General features: G+C 48.1%; 1 protein-coding gene across 4 annotated transcripts in view; it reads right to left on the bottom strand.

Moving 5' to 3' along the window:
• The window catches only part of Pacsin2 (protein kinase C and casein kinase substrate in neurons 2), a 93644-nt gene that overhangs the window by 7697 nt on the left and 63602 nt on the right, over nucleotides 1-22345 (bottom strand). For all 4 annotated transcript variants that reach the window (XM_021183002.3, XM_085831772.1, XM_021183001.3 and 1 more), the window contains exons 2-7: nucleotides 18416-18548; nucleotides 9144-9300; nucleotides 7371-7606; nucleotides 5477-5632; nucleotides 3608-3783; nucleotides 1916-2036 (exon numbers count right to left, since the gene is read on the bottom strand). In XM_021183002.3, coding sequence (XP_021038661.1) covers nucleotides 1916-2036; nucleotides 3608-3783; nucleotides 5477-5632; nucleotides 7371-7606; nucleotides 9144-9300; nucleotides 18416-18475 — 906 coding nt within the window. In that variant the 5' untranslated portion in view covers nucleotides 18476-18548. The remainder of the gene's footprint in view (nucleotides 1-1915; nucleotides 2037-3607; nucleotides 3784-5476; nucleotides 5633-7370; nucleotides 7607-9143; nucleotides 9301-18415; nucleotides 18549-22345) is intronic.

Raw genomic sequence — 22345 nt, 5'->3', positions numbered from 1 at the left:
AGGACAGTACCAGCTCTACAGAGCTGTCTTCTGACCTCAACTCCCTCTCTCCTCTCCCTTCATCCTCCCTCACACACACACAAATTTAAATCTAATGCATCTGGGGCACAGCTGTGTTCCCTCTTACAAAATATCGGGGTAACAAGTCATCGTAGATCTGCAGTAAGCCTAGCTTTTGACTTGTCAGATGAGAAAATAGAGAGGCCAAGAAAAACTGAGGTCTCTACACAGTCTTGGGCCATGGACCTCAGCCCAAGTCATCGTGTCTATTAATGACTGTGCTGATGGAAATAAGTGGGCTAAGACTCAGTTGGAACCTCAAGTTCCCCAGAGGACCTCTAAATATAGATGGACTCTAACAGGGCAGCTCTTGGGGATTGGTGGGATCAGCACCAGAAACTTTGGAAGGAAGGGCTAATGTCAATCTCTCTGTCACAGAACTGGGGGCCAGTACAGACAGGGGACTGAGTGGGCTGTCTACACGCAGAAGGAAGCTTGGTGATCCATGAGTTAGTCACAAAATAGGAACTTACTTCATCCTTGTGGCATGAAAAATGAAAACAACTTCATTAGAGAAAGTCAGACACAACCTGGTAACAGCTATCAATGTGAACACAGGGAACATAGGAGGGCTGCTTCCCAGCCAGGGGCCCACATAGAGGAGCCCACAGACTCCGTGACTTCCTGGAGGGAGAGCCCTGGCCAGGCTTTTCCACAGTTCCCCTGATGGTATAGCAGGCGCTCTGAAGGAGGCAGCAGAGTATCATGCACATGGTGCCCTGAGCCACGCTAGGTAGCATGCAGATTGGAAGCTGAAGCCAAGCTATCCTAAGATGGCACTCAGGATCCTCCTTCCCAGTGTGCTGTGCCAAGGCAAGGATCATTTCCTCTATGGCCCCTTCCACTAGGAAGGGCCCTGGACCCCAGTGTCTCCTGGGGTCCCCCCCTGTTCCACAGCCTCCCGATGGGTGTATGGAGGGATGCTCAGCAGCTCCTGCCAGTTAGAGAAATCAGGAATTTCCTTCCAGAGAACAGAGTGTGGAGTGAGGACTGATGCAGCAGTAGGAACTGTGGAACTTGTGCGGAGCCCAGGCCTGTGTGATGAGCCAGCATAGATCAGCTGATGCCCTGCAGTAACTCTGGGCTGCTATTCATACTTTAACATGGAAATCTAAGCCACACAAGGAACACCTGCTTACTCCAGTCCCATGGCTGCAACAGCGTTAAGGCCAGATGCAGCCCAGGCTCTGTCTATTGTCAGGCCAGAAAAGCCATAAGGCCTTGCTGGAGGCATCTGTCTGGCTTGGGGAGGACTCTTCTCAGCAGTTACAGGGTGGGGGCTCCTAACACACCCAGTGAATGAGGAGCACAGAATGCCTTCCTTCAGGGAACAAGGCAGGTGGTACTTTTGGCCACTACCTTCTACACCGCAGTCAGGGAACTGGGTGAGCCTGGTGAGCAAGCCCTAACCTCAAGATCCCAAGGCCCTTAGATTTTAGCATAAAGACACTGCACAGCCCACAAAACTGAAGATTTACAGCCCAAGGCAGGAAAAAGTACCCAGAAAATGGTGAAGAAAAGCAACTCATTGATACCGGCCCCACTGGGGCCCAATAGAAGGCCTGGAGACTGAAGGCCACTTCATTTCTGGGACACCCTGTACAGTGGGATAAACACAACTTGGCTTTTTGGTTTTTGGTTTTTTTGGTTTTGGTCTAGGGCAAGAAGGGAGTGCCAATGCTAAGTGATGGTGGCTGAAGGCATTTAAATACAGTGCCTGGGACACTAGACACCCGTCAGGACAATTAAATATACAAAGCAGGGAGTGAGAACAACATTTGTAGCTCAAGTAGAGGGGCAGAGGTCTCAGTTCCCAATCGTAGGTGAAAGAGTTGTAGGCACACAATCTCCTTACCTCAAACTGTGGCCAGTTCATAGCCATGCCTGGCCCATGGTTAGCCCGGAACCACCTCAGGTCCTCTACCGCATCCGCTGCTTTGATGCTCTGCTCCAGCTCCCGGTAAATGGTTTTATAGCTAAATCAGAGACAGAATGACAGCTCTATAAAAGACAGGGTCAGCCACCATTCCTCAAAGCAACGGCACAGCAGCCCCTGGAGCCCACATGATCGTCTTTGGAGCCTGCACGTGTCTGTTTCCCATAGATGAAGAACACCATTTCCTGGCCATCACATGTACAGATGCAGACAACCATCCTCTAGAACCCGGGACCACCAACACACAGGAGGCACTGACACTCGCCCTGCATTGTCGTCACATCATGTTGTGCTGTGTGGGTAGAGCTGTGCAGTCCCAAGGAATCAGGTCATGTTGAGGAAGAAGCCATTAGAGCAGAATATCAGGGTGCCCCCTCCATTTCTCTCAGGAGCTGGAGGGTTTCCTCCCCATGTAAAAGGCAGTGTGATGGGAGGAGGGCAGAAGTACAAGACCTAGCTCAGCCTCCTGGGGCCAAGAACATGGGTATTCGCTGGATGTGTCATCTCACTCATTCTCTCTGTATTCTTATTCTTATTCTCACTTTTTTGAGCCTCTGTTTCCTTCTCTGCTATGTGGACATATGTGGACATATTTAAGGATGGAACTGTGTTCTCCAAATACAACAGCTGAAGGATGTGAGCTCTGCTGAAAGCAGCCTTTTAGAGGTGAACAACTTAAAGCAGGATCAGTTGAGTGGTCCAGTGCAGCAGAACTGGAGAGAAGTGATCAGATGTCCAGGAAGCTGAGGACCTGCCTGGAGCCTTCATGGGGAGTGTGGCCACACCTTGGTTTATGACTTCTGTCTTCTAGAACTGAGCGATGAGCTTCCCTGTTGACACCCAGATTCTGTTACAGCAGCCCTATTGGTGACTACACATGTGTCACCCTCCCCATGGGTGGCTCAGATCATAGAGACAAATTGTACTGATTCTAGCCTTTGTTACAGGCCAAGTACAAATGTAGAGAGGCTGTCTCACTCAGAGAAGAGCAGAGCACAGTCCCAACCCTGTCCCTCTCCCATTTCTTCATCAGCATGACAAGGACAATGCTGTCTACTCTCCAGACTGTCATAGAGATGAAATGAATGACAACAGAACATCTTGCAGTGGCTGCTTTCCATTGTCTTAAAGAAACAAGGTACATGCCATTCTACTGACAGCAAGCTTTGACCTGACATTCATTTCTCAAGGGTTCTCCCAGATGGATGTAGGACGTGAATTGCTCTCTGGGTCCCTCCTGATGTAGGCACACTGTCTCACTGTTCTGATCTCCCCAGGACCTTCAGCCACCAAGATGTCAAGGTCAGTCAGGCAGCAGGGATGAGAAGGCTTCATGAAGAGGTCTACCAAGCACTGTTCTGGGTGCAGAAGACATGCGGCCTGGGCGGTGCTGCATCAGCCCAGATGGATTTCTAGAGTGCTGGGTCTGGCCAGTGCTGGCTGTGGCACCAGAAGAGCAAGACAGTGCCAGACCCATTTGGAGCTGAGAGCATCGAGCCCACCCTGCCCGCCCTGCTCAAGCCTTCCATGGCTGTGCTGAAGCTTCCCTTAGTCTATTGACAACAGCCTCCTGTGCCTGACGCTGCTGGCTTTTGCTCGGGGGAAACTTACCTAGCCACATTGGACAGGTCCAAGTGCTTCTGAACCTCCAGGAGAACCTCCCGGAAGAAGCGCAGGCGCTTCTCTTCAAACTGCTGGCACTGCTCGAATACCTGCTCCATGTTCTCCATGTACTGGGGTGTGGTCTGATCAAGCTCCTTCAGGGACTTCTCATACTTGTCCTTGGTCTGGGTTGACAATGCCACAGACAGAGGTTTGTTTCCATCTCACTTTTGTTTACTGCATAGGCCGTGTGGCTCTCCCCTCCCCCATAGACAGAGGTAAGAGACGGTCACCCCAGTATTCAGATAGGCTACTGATTGGCCTATAGGGCTCTAACAAAACTCATACTGGATGGATTATTAAGGCAGGGCCCAGTTTGAGGAAGTAGGTCTCAGAGATCATGTCTCTTGAATCTTCCTCCCTTCTGTTTCCGTCTTCTCTACCACATGCTCCCACTGTCATGGTGCTCTAACTTGAGCGTCTATGACAACAGAGCCTAAGCGGCTCTACCTGAAGTCTCTGAAACTGAACCAAGATAGGCTTTCCTATTCCTAGCTGTTTCTCAGGTAGTCTATACAAGAAGAAGAACCGACTACATGAGTGCCCTGAGAACTAAAGATAGAGTTATGGGTGTGTTGGAAACTACTTTTAACTCTGCATACAGGAACACATGCATACACGCATACTCTTCCAGGAAAGGTACTCTGGCCACTAGAACATTCCTGTCTTCTCACACTGGGGCACCAAATGCACTCCATCTAACCCAGGACTCAGGCTCAGAGGCCCCTTTCTATATGTTCGGCTTACTGGATTCCCCCACTTCCAGCTTGACTAAATTATTGAGGCTATATCCTGTCTGTCAGGGAGGCAGAAACTTGTAGTGCTGGCTTCCCCTTCCTCAAACTTTCCCTTCTTGGGTGGTTGTCCAGTGATCTCAGAACCTGAATGATCTGTGTATGCCTAGAATGCTGGAGAGGCGTACAAGCTAGCACCAGCTGTTGCTCACAGACTTTCTTCCTGGCTAGACCAGAAATGTGTCTTTCAGTATTCATCAGAGAGGAGGTTTACGTCAGGGGCACAGCATCTCTGATAAGCCCTTGGGGTTTTCTGAATAGCGATGACTCTGCTTGGTCCCTGGTGTCCTCTATCTTTTCTCTAAGCACCTTCGTGGGCAGCAGATTCCTGCGGTTCTAGCAATGCCTTCTGGTGTTCCCAAGGCCTTGTGCTTCATGAACTCAAGTACCCACTACTATCTAGCATGGAGGCCCAGATCCCTCATCTGAGGCTGTTTTCAAAGCTCCCCAGTTCCTGACCCCAACTGGGTTGGGGGCTACTGGAGCCAGAGACCCTTATGGAGATAGCATTTCCCCTTGCTAGGTATATATGGTGGAGAAAAAATGGAAGTGCAAGGAGCAGACTCTGGAGTCAGAATTGCTGCTCTCACATTACAGAGCAGCCCGTTACTTATCCTCCATGACCTTGGCTCCTTATTCATAAGGCAGGAATGCCACCACACAACCAGCCCAGCCCTTGTACCTGCCAGCCTTAAGTCCTGTGGGGACCCAGCCTGCTGTGATCTCCCTCCATCTGCTCCTGCAGACGCAGGCTGGACAGACCCTAGGCAGGGAGGTGGGCCCTGGGCCATCACTTACAGAGCAGTGGCAAAGGGGAGCAGAGAAGCCCAGCCCCCAGGAACTTGTAAATGACAAGATTCCAGTTAGTATTTACTTCTTGTGACCCTGGGACATCCTATCCTAACTAGTGGGACACATCAGACTATAAAGTGTTCGGACGAAGTCATGCTCGTGTCATCATCTCATGGAAGCACTCTCCTCCCAGCAGAGAAGAAGGGCTCCCAGGACCCCCAGGCCTGTTTACCTTTAGAACGTCCTGCTTGCATTTTTCTATCTTGTCTTGCAGTTTCTTCAGCTGCTCAGGGTTGAGGGATGGGTCTGCCTTGCTGTTGGCTTCCCGGGAGATGGCCAGCTTCTCCTCTTTGCACGCTGTGTGGTGCGCTTTCTTTGCCGCTTCCACCTACATGAGAGTATTTTCTCAGTGTAGCGGGCTACAAGTTCAGACCTTCAGACTTACAAAGGCTGGGAAACTGTAGACAAATGTCTGTGCTTCATCCACTGTATAAATCTCTATCCACATGTGGTTCTAGGCACTGAGGGCACAGGCCAGCCATCAGCCCAGGACTTCATTTGTGGATTTGAATTAGGTGGCCAAATGCAGGCATGATTGATTAAATGTTGGAGTCAATTAGAAGGGGCTGTATGTTACGGAGGAAAAGCAAGCTGAGATATAATGGTAACACCAGAAGCACAAGAACAGAATTCTATAGAGAATGGTAGGGAAAAGACCCCTGAGAGTGCTTGGAGAGAAAGACAGAGGTGTAAATACCTAAGGAAAAAGCATGTCAGGACAGCCAAGACATGGATGCTCCAAAAAAACCAAAACCAAAACCAAATCAAACAGAAACCAAAAAAACCTTGAAAGGTGTAGTGGTGCAGCCTCGTTTAGAGAGTTCCAGTACAGCTAAGGCTGTTACTCAGAGAAGCCCTGTCTCAAACAAACAAACAGACAAACAAACAAACAGTAAGGCTGGGGTGGGGATGATCTCGCCCATGAGTAAAAGGCAGGCTACTAGGGATTAGGTTATAATTCCCAAGGACTTGTGTGACAAAGTATGATACATTGTCTAAACTGGTCTCCAAAGTCAAGCACTTACATAGGGATTCTCAACTTTCCTAATGCTGCAACCCTTTAATACAGTTCCTCATGCTGTGGTGACCCCAACCATAAAATTATTTTCGCTGTTACTTCTTAACTATAATTTTGCTGCTGTTATGAATTGCAAAGTAAATATCTATGTTTTCCAATGGTCTTAGGTGTTTCCTGTGAAAAGGTTAATCAAACCCCAAAGGGGTCACAACCCTGAGGTTGAGAAACAGTGGTTTCAATGCTAATCCCAGCTCAACCCTTCCAAGTATCAGCAACAGTGCCTGGCTCCCTGGGGCTAACGGCTACTTTACACCCCCTCTCCTCTTCCCCATGCCTGGCCCTGCCCTTACTCCCTCAGAGATATATGCATACTTAACAGTGACACCTCATTTGACTCCAAGTCATAGATTTCACCCTAGGAGAAAGAAGTGTGCAGTAAGGACGAAGGGAGGGAAGACAGTTTCACTTATGAAGGCTCAGGGCAGGCAAAGTGAAAGGAGAGGTGGGAAAAGCAAGACAGAGAAAGGGAGAGCAAGCAAAGATGGAGGCATACACACACAGATGACTCTGAGAAAGGCAGAGCTCCTGGAAAGGTGGACAGGCAGCATCCCAGTGAAAGGTGGGGGTCACGCCACACACAGGATGAGGTGAGCATGCTGAGGCCAGAGTGGCCCATGACTTCCACCAGTCAAGGCTACATGGGACTTAACGAGGTTTGAAATAGTGGTGTCTGTGTTGTATGCTAATTTGGGAGAAAAGCCACATAAGGAAAAAGATGATTTTTGAACTAATCCTTTATATTAGTCCAAAGGTCTCCATCTCTGTCACAGACATTCCTCAGGCTACAGAGAGATGTATAGGCTGGTATGGATTCAATGTAGAGAAAGCACAGAAAGCAGGGTCTCGGGCCCAGGGATAGCCTGTTCTCTACCAGCTCTGCTCTCCTGTGCCAAGTGCAGGAAGGAGGCCTGTCAGTGGAGAAGCCTCCCTGGGAGAGAGAGACACACTAGGTCAGTAAGAAGGCAGAGGGAGGGAGGGAGGGAGGTACCTCTTTCAGCTTCTTGGCCCAGGGCTTCTGGGCCTTCCGAAAGCCATCCTCTGCTTCTTTGGTCTCCTTGAAGCCTCCCATCATCTGCTTGTGAAAGGCTTCCTTCTGCCAGTTCTTGATCTTCTCAAAGTCTTCATTCATCAGTGATGACTTCACTTCCAGGTGCAGTTCACTCACCTTCTCTGCTTCAGACATGAAGGCCATCCAGGCCTTCTCCACGGTCCCATACTGTGGTCCTGACCCAGGAGAAAAGTGTGTTACAGCAGGATTTCCTGTGACCCTCACAGCTGTCCACCTGGAAGCAACCCGGGCTGCAGACAATGGTTTTTCTAAAGACTTTGAGCCCTTGTGTGTGTGTACCTGCATATGTGTGTCCATGAACATGTGATGTGCATACACATTTTCATGTTAATCTTCCTTAATCACCTCTCTATTTACATACAGATCGAATGAAACCTGAAGTTCATGGATTCAGCTACACAGGTTGGCCAGCAACTGCCCAGGATCCTCTAGTCTCTGTTTCATTGAACTGAGATTACAGGTTTGCAATGCTGTGCTTGGCGTTTTAAAGAGATTTATTTTTATTTTAAACGTGTGTGTGTGTGCACGCATTTATATGCATTGCACGCACTGTGCACATATCTGGCATCCGTGAAGGCTAGAAGAGGATGCTGGCTCCCCTGGAATTGCAGGTGGTTTTGAGCTGCCATGTGCTCGTGACAAAATCCTATCCTCTGAAAGAGCAACCAGTGCTCTTAAGCACTGAGCAGTCTCCCCAGCCCGACTTTTATGTAGTAAGGAGTTGGTGACCAGGCTATTTGCATGGCAGATGCTTGCCACCTAAGCCAGCTTCCCTGCTCCTTCCAAATCTTTAAAAAAATGCTTCCTCCATTTAGAGATCTCAATTTGTTTAAAGATAGCCAGAAAAGGGAGAACGCTCTGAAGTGAATGACCCACCTCTCAACCAAGAATTTGCTTGCTCCAACGACACTCCATGACTGAGTGCTCTCTCTCAAGGTGAGCTTACCTTTATTCACTCCCATGAGCAGTGGGCCCAGAGGAGGAGTGTCAATGGAGACGGAACAGAGAACATTTTTAGTCCCGGGGGGTTAGGGAAGACCCAGAGAGTCAATTTTCTGCTGGCCCAAGCCCCACTCGTCTCTGCCATGGCTGGGAACAAAGACTGCAGGCTGCTGTGAGCATTCAATGGCCCAGCTGGTTCCCACCTGGCTCTCTGTTGGCTTTGTTCTTCTCCTTTCTATCCAGACCCCTTATCCAAAGTGACAGTCCTGATTGAGAGTGTTTCTCCTGAGCCTTGGGGAATTAGAACTAGAAGGGAATGAACTGACAGTGTCCCCACACATCCAGACTATGTGGGCCTGTGCAGTTTCTCTCTCCTCTTTCCTCCTGCACAACAGACTTCCTTTCTGCTGAGGAAATGGTCATCCTACGGCATCCTCAGGCCCTCAGTAGCTGTCACTCTCCTGTGGATGACAAAGGAGCACTGCAACAGGAGACCAGGGATCTTTGCCACTGGCAGTTTGGTGTCATCAAGGAAAGGGGACAGAAGCTCATGCAGCCTATGCTTACCAGGTGACAGGCACTGTGCTGCCTTCCTCCACAAAAATCCCAAAACCAAAACCACAGAAACCCAACTAAACAAACAAACACCCCACAGCCCCAGGAGCTGCAAGACGCACTCCTGGCCCACTTGTGAGTAACTCAAGGGTCCCTGGCAAGTGGGTAGCTGGTGCCATGCCTGGGCTTACTTACCCTTCTCTACCAGCTGCCTCCAGCGTCGGGCCCATTCAGTGAGCTGCTGTGCATATGCCTTCTCGATGCGCGCCCGCTCATGCAGACAGTTCATGAGGTCACCACACAGGCGGTGGCCATCGTCAATCCGCTTCACAGTCCGTTTGTAGTTCCCAACCTGTGAGACAGAGCTATGCTGAAAGGCGGGTCTCAGCATGGCGTCCACGGGCTAGACCCTCCAGCATGGCTAGCCTGTTTGTTGCTGCTATACACGGCAGAGCCACAGGTCTGCAAGGTCAGGTGGCATTCCACATGTCAGAGCTACCTGAGTGCACACACAGACATCCTGAACAACTGCACACTATAACCACTGTCTAACTATTATGTCTAAAATCAACAGGGGGTGCTGGAGAGACAGATCAGCTGTCAGGAGCTCTTTCCAAAAGACCAAGTTCAGTTCTCAGCTCCTATGTTAGGTGGCTCACAACTGACTAGCTACAGCTCCAGGAGGATCCCGTTTGGCCCCTGTGGGCACCTATACTACAGCACACAAGCCTGCCTACTTACCTACCTACCCACCTACCTGCCTACCAACACACACACACACACACACACACAATTTTTTGAAAATCTGCAAGAGGCTTAATTTTAAAATCTTTTACTAAGTTCTAACCACCATGGTGAGAAAGACAGGGCTACTGTAAGGGTAGATGGGAAAAGGGACACAAAAACAATGGAGCACCCAGGGAGCTCTTTACACCATAGGCTAGCACACTGTAGAGAGAAAAATCTCAAGCTCAGGGCAGAGCAGGACGAAGGCTCTTACTGGATGAAATATCAGAAGACAAGACTGTTCTCAACAACCAGGAGGTACTGAAGTCATTAGGAACCCATACACCTGAACCTTTGGTCCAACCAACAATTTGGTTTCAGGCTAATATCCTGGTGTCCCAAGCAGACAGGAGACTATTCCCTGGAGAATAACAGGGACGGGTGGCACAGTAACGGACTAGAAGGCAGATGTGTGGGTCAGAGTAGCCTCACCACAAACTAGAAACTGTTTATATAAATCGCAAATGCTTGCACATGAAGCAGGGATGAACGGCTTCGGAAACACAACAATAAAATCTGCACCACTGCAGGGAGGAGGTGAATGAGCAGGAACGGGAGAGAGAGAGGTGCAGAGCGGGACCTGCACTGCCTGGCCCACTGTACCTTGCTTGAGAAATGGCTCAGCCAGTCATCCCCATAGGCACCTCTCTGGCCACTCAGACTCTGGGGAGTCCAACCGCCAGCACTGGCATCACCTGCACCCCTCCGCTGCCGGAACTTATTCCTCCAACCTGAGTCCTGGCAAATGCTCCAGCTAGGGGTCACATGAACCCTTGCCAACAGAGAACCCATAGCCACAGATTCTCAGAGTCTCCTCAGGCACATCGGTCAGATGGTCCCTAGCTGGACTAGACTCTCTTAGCCACAAGTGTCATACATCCTATCACTGTGAGCTGCATCACAATACTTGTGTTTTGCCAGGCAGGGAGTGACAGTCCCATTGTGACACACCACCTCATGCACTTTACTGGGTGGGAATATTAGTATTCCCATCTTATGAAGAGTTATGACCAACCATGACCCATAGGCTCCTCTGGGTCAATTAGGGAGGATAAGGGGCTGCAGTGTCATCCCCTGTCTCCACTGTATCCCAGTGCAGTGTCATCCCAGGAAGCCCACATCTGTAAGCTACTACTTGACACTTTACACTCATAATGAAGGCTCAAGAACCACACCTGCTCGCTCTCATCCCTGGAAGAGGAAAGCATCGGTCAGCAGAAGGCTGGCAACGCCCCTCCAGGCAAGTCCATGTTCTGGAACTCAAATGTCTGACCCAATACTGGCAGAGGATGTCTACAAGCTGCAGCACCTTCTCTGCTGGCTTGGAAGACGCAAGGAATGACGGACCGACCGGCTTTGGGGGTGTGTGCTTAATTACAGCTCTGCAGGTGGGGACAGTACTAACGAAAAGGCCCTCTGACTTTGTGTTCAAGCCCCTAGGTTCTCTTGGGCCTCTTTCTTCCACCACATTCCAGAGGAATAACACAAAGCATGTGGTGTAGACAGGTCTCTTCTCTGCGTTTCTGACTCTGGAGCTGGGGGGCGGGGTGAACACTGAGCACTTATGCGCTGTGTCCGAGAGGTTCACACTGCATGCCGGGCTCCTCCCACCAGCTCTACATCTCATAAGTTGCATGATATGGATCTAAGTTCGTTTCTGGATAGTTCTTCATCTTGTCCGCCCAGGGAAGGAGGGAGAAGCAGCTTAGGTGAACTCCAGAGGCCCTGCAATGGTTCTGGAATCCTAAAATGAGCTGTGTCTGCCTCTGACACTAGCCAGCCAGCTCCAAGTAGACAGTGAGGCATTCCCAATTCTCAGCATCTGACATTCTGGCAACTCCTTCTTGCCACCCACAAATATTTAATAAACATCTGCTGTGTGCCAAGGGCTATGTAAGGCAGAATGGCGTCAGTGTCACTACTTTAGCCTGATGGGTCTTCATGGCCAGATGAATAACATAGTTTTGGAAAGGAACACTTCTCAGGTAGTCAGAGCTGGCCCGCAGACATGAGGTAAGAATGAAGGACCTCCCTCCTGGAAGGCTTGGGGCAGGAGGGCAAGATCCACACAGCATAAACCATGCACAGCACCACTCCTCTGACGTCTATACTGCAACTCAAGCCGGTGGACATCTGCTACACACAAAGCAGTGTCATTACCCTCTGTTCTCCATGCCCATAGACTGGGCACCCATAACGTCATCTCAGAGTCTAATCTGGATGGCAGCTACATCTGGATTCTCATTCCACTCGAAAGAGAGAAGGCTGAGAAGTTGCCAGGACTCTTCCCATCAGAGATACTGAAATAGCCTAGAGCCTTTTATTCACAAAGTTCTCAACCCAGGGAGCCTTCCTATCAACAGTCCAGAAGAATTAGCATGTTGGCAGATGGCAATTCTATTTTCTTAAGGTCACCATTGCTGTGATGAAAACCATGACCAAAACAATGTGGGGAGGAAAGAGTTTATTCCACTCCCACTTCCACTTCACAGTTCAGCATCTAAAGCAGTTAGGACAGGAACTCAAACAGGAGCCTGGAGTCAGGAGCTGATGCAGACGCCAGGAAGCAGCACTGTGCTCTCCACGGCTTGCTCAGCCTGCTTTCTTACAGCACCCAGGACCACCTGCCCATGGATGGCACCATTCTCAATGGGCTAGGCTGTCCTCCATCAATCACCAATTAAGAAAATACCATCATTACTGGGGTAGCCTGTGACAAGACAGCAATGCGTATGAGCAGTAAGGACACAGAGATAAGCTACCAGCTACTCATGCTACTTCAGAACCCAGGGGTCTGACTTCTAGGGCATGCTCAGTGTGCCACACTTCTTACTTAGAAGTGCAATGTGCCAAAAAGACTGGTTGCCAGGTCATGCCAGAATTTTCTCCTACAGTTCTGACCTCCATATCATTCTGCTTTCCTAAGAACAGAGCTTCCTGGTCAATGAGTGGACTATGCCAACTGATACATTACAACTAAAGAGATAATAACATAGGTAAATAGATTATAAGAGTTATGAAAGCAAAGAGGGTATCTGGGCATGGGAGTAGTATCATTCCAATTTTTAGAATTTTATCTTGTTGGAGCCATTAACAAACAGCTGAGGACAAGGTCCTTTGCCTTCCACCTCTGCTAACAAGAGAGGCTTAGGTACCAATACCTAATCATTTTCAGCCCCGGCAATAGAGTCAGTGAAGCCAGGGAACACATGAGCAGGGTAGGTAGGTGCCTGCTGCTGACTTGTGGCTGCACGGTTTCATCTGCTTTACTGCTGCTCCCCGCTGTCCAGGGTCTGTGAGCCGGGTGGGAGTAGAGGCGGGCTGCAGTCTGTTTCTGGAAAACCACAAGGGAAACCTCTCCCAATGGTAAGTAGTGGCACTTGTGACTGGCATTTTCCTGTTATTATGCCTTTCCAGGTCACCAAAGCTAACCTTGCAGGCTCTGACTTAGTGCCCAGTGTTTATGAGCTGCAGTATTTAAAATTCCCTTGTCTTTTTTTTTTTTTTAATTTAAAGTATGTAATGCCATGTTAATAAGATGTTAAGGGCGAGCCTTATTCAGATCCATACCTCCCCCCTCTATCAATCTGCTCTCTGGGTTGTTTGTGCGCACACTCCACTACTGTTTGGCCTTGGGATTATGAGAAATGCCATTAATATATGCATTTCTCATTGGAGACAAAAATGTTTAAAGCTGAAGGAGAGGTGAGCAGGGTCACTCCTGCTCTCACAAAACACTCTAGTGAGCAATGCTACCAGAGATCTTCTGAAGTGTCTACCATGACAGGAACATTTATGCTGACTGAACAAGGCGACATGCATGACATCCATTTGCCACAATGCCCTGGGGATTGACCCTGCCACAGGTCCTAAAAAGAGAAATGGGGCACAGACATTAGAGCCAAGCAAAAAAAAAAAAAAAAAATCTGTTCTGTTTGGAGGAGTTAGAGCAGGGGGGAAAATGGTGCTTAAGGACTGTGCAGACAGCTGAAAGCTACCGTGCGCTCATTGCATCCTACCCCAGGGAGGCCACTAAAGGCTGTGATGTTTCAGCAGCAAGAGCGTTTGCTTTATTTAGCACTCTTGGAAGAGAATGATGGGCTCCGATAGTCCATATAAAGATAGAATCTTGTGCTGTTGCAATACAGCTTGCAAAGCTAAAGTATGGAAATCAAAGGAAGACATAATTTTAGTCTTTATGAAAGTAGCAGGTAATCTAGGAATCAGTTGAGCACAGTAAACACTGTCAACAAGTTAATAGGCTGAAGACTGTGTTTTATGGCTTTGAGTGTAATTTTCAACTCTAAATGTTGTAGAGCTCTCCCTAGAGTGATTCAAAATTTAAACTCTTAGGTAGTGAGTACTATGTAAGCCATTCATTCCTCCATGGGAACTGGCATCAGTGAATATTATATCCGGTCCGGGTATAGGGTTTGAACTAACAGGAAAAAAGCTCTTTCTGGTGATTTGTCTTAAAATTTAAATGGGCTTTCATGGAGGATCGTGATTATCCAGTCTTCCTGGAAAACCAAAAATACTAGCTTGAAACAAAGAATGATTACTGTAAATGAATGACTGTTAAGTCATATAATACTTTCCATTTTCCTTTACTTTTTTTTTTTTGAATGACAAAAATAGGGAGTCAGTATGTCTCAGGTGTTTCTGGTCTTCTAATTCCTGAACATGCTGCAGTTGCTCTTTAAAGGCCACTGCTCCACCAAACAAGTTCATCTGTTTTCCACTGAGTTTTTATGGGCTCAGGAAGTGACTCCTAATTAGACTTTAGGGCTGCCACAAGAGCTTCTGCAACAACAATGGCAGTGTATGTCTGAGTCCCTATTTTTTTACATGCCAGGATCCAATCATCCATTACTTGAGAGAAGGGAAAAAAAGAATAGAGGGGAAAGGGGGTGATGTTATCTTTAGACTACTTCCTGCTGATTAGGGATGTCGAGTTCCTAGGGGCAAGTTTGACCTTTGCTGTCAGGATATCTAATTTCTTCTTGTTGTTTCTTCTTTGTGCATGACTATTTAACAAACTGTGACCAATGGCAACCAACCAACAACCCCTCTTTGGGCCCTAGCATTTATATATCTTCTGAAAAAAGTCCCCAGAATTCCATAGTCACACAATCTCAGAAACAATCTGCAGCTGGCATCACTCCTCTGGTAGAGAAGGAGGGAAACCAGAGTCCGGTGCTGCGGACGGTCTGAGCAGCCCCACATCCTACACCTGGGATTAAAGTGAAAACATAGATAGTATTTCTGTGTTTTTTAAAGAGACTAAAATTCTCACTACAGTCCACAACTGCTGGATGTTTCAAGGTCATGTGGATAGCGTCTAAATGTCTTTGCTGGGTTGGATTTCATTTCACTGGAGAAGGAGAGACTGTGGGTTGCTCATTTGACCAGCAATCATCATGACTAGCACAAAGCCATGAAAAAGGATCTAAATGTGGCAGCTGAGATTCGTCACTTTTTTTTTAGGCTACAGTGTTCAAGCAATGCACTCAAGGAAAGATATAAGGAAGAGTGCCAAGGCCTTCTTGCTGGAAGTGTCCTCTTTTGTGGCAAGAATTTCTACTAGTGCCATCTTGATTTCTTCTTTGTTGTTTTTAATCACTGACCTTATCTTTATCTGCTACTCGGAAAGTCTACAGTGCTTTACTGCAGCCCTCCCCCAGGCACCTGATTACGGCCGGCAGTAATAATAGGCTAGAAAGGTTCAGGCAAGGAAGCCGGATCTTTTTTTCCTCAATGCATTATTCAAAGCTCTCTGCCATAGCTCTAAATCAGAACTACAGGAAACCAAAGATTTATCTGTAGGATCTCAGACCAAAACTTCTCTACTCAGGCATGTGTACTTTAATTCCTTTCTCTTTTAGCAGGCACTTTACCACCTGCATTTGAGTTGCTCTTTGACCCAAAGCCAAATTAACCATTCTGCGCCCAGTTTTGCTTTTTAAACCAGGGGATCCCATTACCCTGTGTACTCATGTCTCCCAAACTGCCTTTGTTACCAGGGCATCTCCTGAAAGACAGCAATGACCATGTGTCAGTAAAAGGTGCAGAGATAACCTCTCCAGAGATGGTTTCAGGGGACAGACTGCATGGGCTTTATTAAACATGAGCCACTTACAGAGAGGAAGCCTATGACTGTGATCGCTTAGCACATCACTCAGATCAGACAGTGAGTACTCAGACCACCAGGAAGAAACACAGTAAAGGAGATGTGAAGAGTGCGGACTCCTCCATCCACAAGCCGGCTACTGGCTACTCATGCTACTTCAGAGTTCAGTGGTCTGACCTCTGGGCATGGTGTGCCACACTTCTCATTTAGAAGTTCAATGTGCAAGAAAATACATACAGCCCAATCTTATGGAGGCATTCTTACTGAGATTCCCCCCTCTCCGATGATTTTAGCTTGTGTCTAGGTGACATAAAACTAGCCAGCACATCCATGAGGAGCAACCCACTCCCCAGCTTCCATACTGCTAGAAGGCAAATGAGAGCACAAGCCAGGAGGAGGGCTTTGCTGACTCCTTGCTGCAGCCTACAAAATCTTTGGCGACATCCAGGACTTGAATATTTTATCACAAGCCCACAGTATCTCAGTAAGGCTTGAAGGACTGCAGGATAGTCTAGTCTTTCTTCCCAAGACTACAACCTGTAGGACCCACTCCCTATCGCAGATGCAACATTGTATTCACACCTTCAGGGGAACCTCTGCTGAAGTGCAGGGCCTCCATCTCAGCAACTTCCTGTGACCATCAAACCCCTACTCTGACCCTTCCAACAGGAATGAGCCCTCTGCTTCTTTTGCTCCCATCCTCTACTGATCTTTGAGTTTCTAACTTGGTAGCACGTGTGTTTTAAGAAACCAAACTAAGGGGTACCTGGAGACTTCACGCCCATGTCTAGCTTTTCAGGGGTCAGATGGTGCTCTCTCATTCTCATTTCTACAGGGTCTTGATGATCTCACAGGGAACTTTCTTGTGGCACATGGGTAGGTGTTCCCAGGACCCACCAGCCTGCATCACACCTCACTGGGCCTCCTGTCTGCATGGGATGATGCTCTTTCCTTAACCTGCAGCGCCCTAAGACGGCCCATGGCTGAACTTATGCATTTGCTGGAGCAGCAACTGCTGTACAGCAGGCAGCCTCTGTGCCAGTGTGGCTCTCCACAAAGCCTGGCTCCCCCAATCCCAGATCCAGATGTGCAGTTCCTGCCCCACAGTTCTGCCATCCTCTGTTCCTGGAACTGGTCGTCGGAGGAAGGGCAAGAAAATGGGGCTCACCACTCAGCAAAGAGAAGCAATTTACCTGCTCAGCAAGGGAAAGGGAGGGAAATGGGGTTTACTGCTCAGCAAAGGCAAGAAAGGAAATGGGGTTTGTTGCCCGGTAGAGGAATCCCTTGTCCTCTGATTGTTTAAAAGTGCAAACACCAGTGAACAAATTTAAAGATAACCGAATTATCAATCTTTACTCAATTATTCAAACTGACAACCTTAAAAATGAGTAATGTGGAACCCCTAAACTCTTAATTGTTGGATCCTAATTCTAAAAAAGCAGAATACATGATATAAGAAGGGAAAGATGTATTTAAACAATCACAGCCTTCTCACTTGGAACCCAGGACAGAAAAGTGCTAGTGAAGTCTGACGCTCTGCTATCTTTTCAAACCTGATCACTAGTTTCCTGTAACAGCAGGTGACAGTTTTTCAGACACAGTAACTCAGCAAACAGCTGGATTGCACATTCCCCTTCTCCTCCCCTGGAGCCTCCTGTGTCAGAAGGCATCCCCACTGTGCTGAAGCCCCCATCCCAGCTCATCTTGCAGCCTCTCTTGGGGCCAGCATTAGCCCTCTGTTATAAAGACTGATGCTCAGGGAAAGTAGGCCATGTGCCCAAGGTCACATAGCTGTCACTGCATAGCTGGGGTCAAAGCTGGCATGCCATCTGGCTTCAAGCTCAGTCCTTCTCCTCTGTCCCATGCCGCCCAGAATGGAAACAAAGTTGCAGAGTTTTTTCCATGAGGGTAAAATATGGTTAAGAGTGTTAGGACTCCCGCCTGGCATGCTGGAGGTGCAGAGTTCCATTCCTAGCGCCACTACCACCAACCGGCTTTTCTTTAGTAGACAGAAAAAATAAGTGGGGTGAGGGAGAATAACTTCTAAAAACAAAGCTAGTCACAAGATAATTTCATCAGGAAGGGAGTTCCCAGGATACAGGCTGCAGGCAGGCAGATGCTCTATCAAGATCCAGGCCCTTTGTACAGCCCTTGCCTGCACTCTGCACTCCATGATATGAAAATGTCATATCATGGCCACTCCTGTAAAAGCTGTCTGTGAGACTGAGCCGGGATGCCACTGTGTGTTGTTGCCCATTGGACTAGACACCCAAGAAAGAGCACAACCAAGAATGTTAGAGCACAAACCATCAATTCTGTTAACAAACACCCCTTGGCCTGGGAGATCAGACATTCCGGGTGGGTAAGCCCCCACCTCTACTGAAGATTAAAACATTCCAGCACTCCCTAAAGCCCAGTGCCCTAGTCTCCTCCACAACCCATTTGACAGCAGGTGCCCAGCGATTCTGAGTTACGTTCCTCTCCTCCCGGCTGTACCCACACCACAAAGGTACATCCTTGGATCCGCATGCATCAGAGGGGGAGGCATTACCTCCCAGAAGCTATCGCTGGACACTTCCACTCCCACAGAGTCATCGTAGGTGACAGACATTTCTGCAGAGGATGAGGGGGTGGCAGCAGACACTTCAGTTCAGGGGTCAGATGTGCAAAACCTGCAGACAGACCTGGGAAAGAAAAACAAAGAGCTGTAGTCTTCACAGTCTAGGACAGAAGGCACGGTGTCTTTATTGAATACATGGCACCATCCTCAGCATACTCGTCTCTCCAGGCATCAGGCCCAGCTTTTCTTCCCTGCCCTGCCACTGAGTGTCAGTTCACGAAGGCTCCCAAGTACCCCGAGACTGCAGAGCTCTAGGTCTCTATGTGTCCACTGTGACTCCACTGTCACCAGGGTATAGAGCCAGCACAGCAGCTCTTCTGAAAGCAAGCCATAGTCAAATAAGGCTGAGGGCGCTTCACTCACATGGCATGAAATTGGTGCCATGGCTAGTCTTGGTTGTCAAGGTGACTACATCTAGAATTAACTGAAATTCAAGGGGCTGGGCGCACCTGTGAGGAATTTGTTTTCCTTTTCCTTTTTTTTTTCCCCCTCCCCGAGACAAGATTTCTTTGTGTAGCCCTGGCCGTTCTAGAGCTCATCTTGTAGACCAGGCTGGCCTTAAATTCAGAGATCCATCTGTCTGCCTCTGCTTCCTGAGCGCTGGGACTAAAGGTGTGTACAACCACCCCTGGAGAGATTATTTTCTTGATTAAATCATTTGAAACAGAAAACCCCACATCGTCTAGGGGCAGGCTACTAAGTCCTTCCTACTAAGGACGTGGAAGGAGGAAGCTGTTGCTCTCTGCCTTCTTGCTCTTGCTGACCAGTTCATTCCCTCACTGGTAACAGAGCCTACTTTGGAATTCTGGCGTATACTAAAGACCAGCTGAGACATCCAGCCTCACAGACCAAACAACTACTGGATTCTTGGACTCTTTGTAGGGAGACACTATTGTTGGTAATAAAGTGTGTACGTGTATCTGTGTGTGTTCACTCTATCCCTTTTGAGAACCCTGACTAATAAATACAGTTAGCAATTGACAATTAAAGATTACCTGACACAACAAAAGTGTCCACCCTGCAAACTGCCCAAAGATGAGAGACACTAGGTTCTAGACCTGGGGTTTTGTTAGTTATTGGTTCTGGGACTGTCAGCTTCTCTTATTCAGGGAGGGAACTGGTGGCCACCTGCTGCCAGGAGCTTTATGTGTTCCTCAGGAATGCACTCAGTGTAGTCCTAACTGATGGTCCCTGTGAGGTGGCAGTCATCACAGGCTTCATTAGATCAGGGAGAGAAAGGGGAAGGAGTTTGTCTTGCTCAGGAGCAGGGTGATGAACAAAGGCTCCCAGCAGGGTGCTGTGCCCTCAAGGGGCTAGCTGAAGCAGCCTCCTGGTGGACTGAACAGTAGCTTACTGCGGGTCTGACTAGTGATTCTCTCTCCGAGGCCTGGTGTAAACTGCAGGTGTTACCCTGGGATTGTATTCATCAATTCTTAATCTTTTAAAAATATTTCATTTTTTTTTCCCAGGCAGTGATAACACATCCCAGCTCTCGGGAGGCAAAGGATCTCTGAATTCCAGGGCAATCTGGTCTATAGAGTGAGTTTGAGAACAGCCAAGGCAACACAGAGAAACCCTGTCTCAAAAAAAAAAAAGTAGGGAGGGGAAGAGGGAGGAGAGAGGGAATGTACATACATGAGCACCAAATTCCCACCCTCTGCCGTCACTCTGGCCCCATATAGTAGCAGCCTCGGAGTCTATGTATCAGATTCTCTTACTGTAGCTAGTGCTCTCCTGGGACCTTCTGAGGAGTCCCTTTTGCTGATGCCATTCACCTTTGTTCTCTTACATCTGCGGTGTGTGTTTTTCAGTTTTACTTTTCTTATCCAGGAATGATACATATATGATAAGACACCTGAGTCACTTCTGACTTCTTTCCATGTAGAGGTCAAATTGTTCCAAAGTTGTTTGCTGGGGTTTCTCTCCCTCATTCTTTGTCTTAGTCAGTCTTCACTGCTGTACCAGAGTCTCAAAGGACCCCCACCCCCAACCCCCATCCATTCTTTGAGAACAGCTAGCCATAGTCCTGTGTATCTTCAAATACAACCTTCCAGCTTGTTTCTTTAGTTTCATCAAACAACAGAGTCTGCTTCCTGCCTATCTGGTGGTGGAAGTGGATCAAGACAAAGAACCGCATCTCAGGAAATCTGTAACTGGTAATGTGACAGAATCAGCATTTAGACTTCAGGATCAATCACACAGGGGCATCCTGTAGCTCTGAAAGTCTGAGTCCTTTCATAGACCAGATGTGATCAGCACTGCTGATTCAATACGGCAGGATGACTCAGCGCAACTCCTAGGCCCAAGTGAATCAGCAGCCACAACTAGGCAAAGCAGGTCAGGAGGAAGAGTGGAAGGAAAGAGAACCTGAAGGAGTCATCTTAGACAAGAAGGGCCTGCCGCACCAGCCACTGCTGGAGGCTCTCATTCATTTGTAACTACTGTAGGAGGTCTCTCCATCCATCCATCCATCCATCCATCCATCCATTCAATAAATATAATTCTAAGTCTCAGGAACAGGCCAGTGTCAGGGATACAAACAGCCCATGGGCTATACCTTAATTTTCTTAAATATAGCTGCATGTAGTACCGTACGCCTAACCCCAAGCTTCTCGGGAAACTAAAGCAAAGATTCCTTGAATTCAGAGGTTCAAGGTTACCCTAGGCAACACAGTAAGACCTTGGTCAAAATGTAAGTACATAAATAAATAGTAATCGTAGTTCTAGCCTGGGCTAGAATGGGAACTAAATAAAGGACTACTAATCAAATGCAAGCAGAAGAAATGCTTTGCCCTTTGGTGCTGTAAGCTAAATAAAACCGGTAATTACTGACAACCACAACCAAAATCTAAGGATGTGAGCTGCAGAGATGGCTCAGCTGCAGAGATGGCTCAGCTGCAGAGATGGCTCAGCTGCAGAGATGGCTCAGCTGCAGAGACGGCTCAGCTGCAGAGACGGCTCAGCTGCAGAGATGGCTCAGCTGCAGAGATGGCTCAGCTGCAGAGATGGCTCAGCTGCAGAGATGGCTCAGCTGCAGAGATGGTTAAGAGCACTGGCTGTTCAAGAGGACCTGGGTTTGACTCCCAGCACCCACATGGTGGCTGTCTGTAACTCCAGGTCCAAAGGATCCAATATCCTCTTCTGGCCTCCAAAAGCACCAGGCATGCATGTGGTGCACAGAAATATACATGTAGGCAAAACAATACATATAAAAAAAAAAAAACCTAAGGACGTTTTATATTTATACAAGATAAATTTACTTACACAAATAAGCTACATATTTATTGAAGACAAGAAAAACTGTGGTGGTTTAAAGTTGCACAGCCTCACATTCCAACACTTGGTTCCCGTTGGTGGAACTGTTTGGGAAGGTTAGGTGTGCCATTGTTGGAAAAGATCTGCCACTGGTGGGGAGCTCGGAGGTTTCAAAAGACTTCTCTGACTCCTAGTGTTGTCTCTGGGCTTCTGGTTGTGGATCTTCAAGATGTAAGCACTCAGCCTGGCATGGTGGCATATCCTTTAATCCTAGTACCCAGGACGTAGAGGACAACCTCTGTGAGTTTAGCTCCAACCCAGTCTACATAGTGAGGTCCAGGAGCACCAGGATGCATAGTGATATATAAGTAAAACACCTATAGCTCCAGAGAAACAGCTCTAAGGTAAGAGGACCAGGCACAGGACAGAACCATACTCCAAACGGGCTTCCAGATCAAAAGCCTCTCTTGTCCAAACTCTGTCTCTTCTAATAGGGATACTAATACGAGAGCCATCCCTTATGGATGAGAACCAGCTATCAACATGGACAGGTAAGTGGCACCCCAAAAGAGCCACACTTAACTCCATAGATTGATAGTCAAAGAT

The sequence above is a fragment of the Mus caroli genome, unplaced genomic scaffold (genome assembly GCF_978045245.1).
Source record: "Mus caroli unplaced genomic scaffold, Mus_caroli_1 scaffold_16, whole genome shotgun sequence".
NCBI classification, from domain to species: domain Eukaryota; kingdom Metazoa; phylum Chordata; class Mammalia; order Rodentia; family Muridae; genus Mus; species Mus caroli.
Note: the sequence above shows the minus strand (reverse complement) of the source record. Positions and strands in the feature narration are given on the sequence as shown.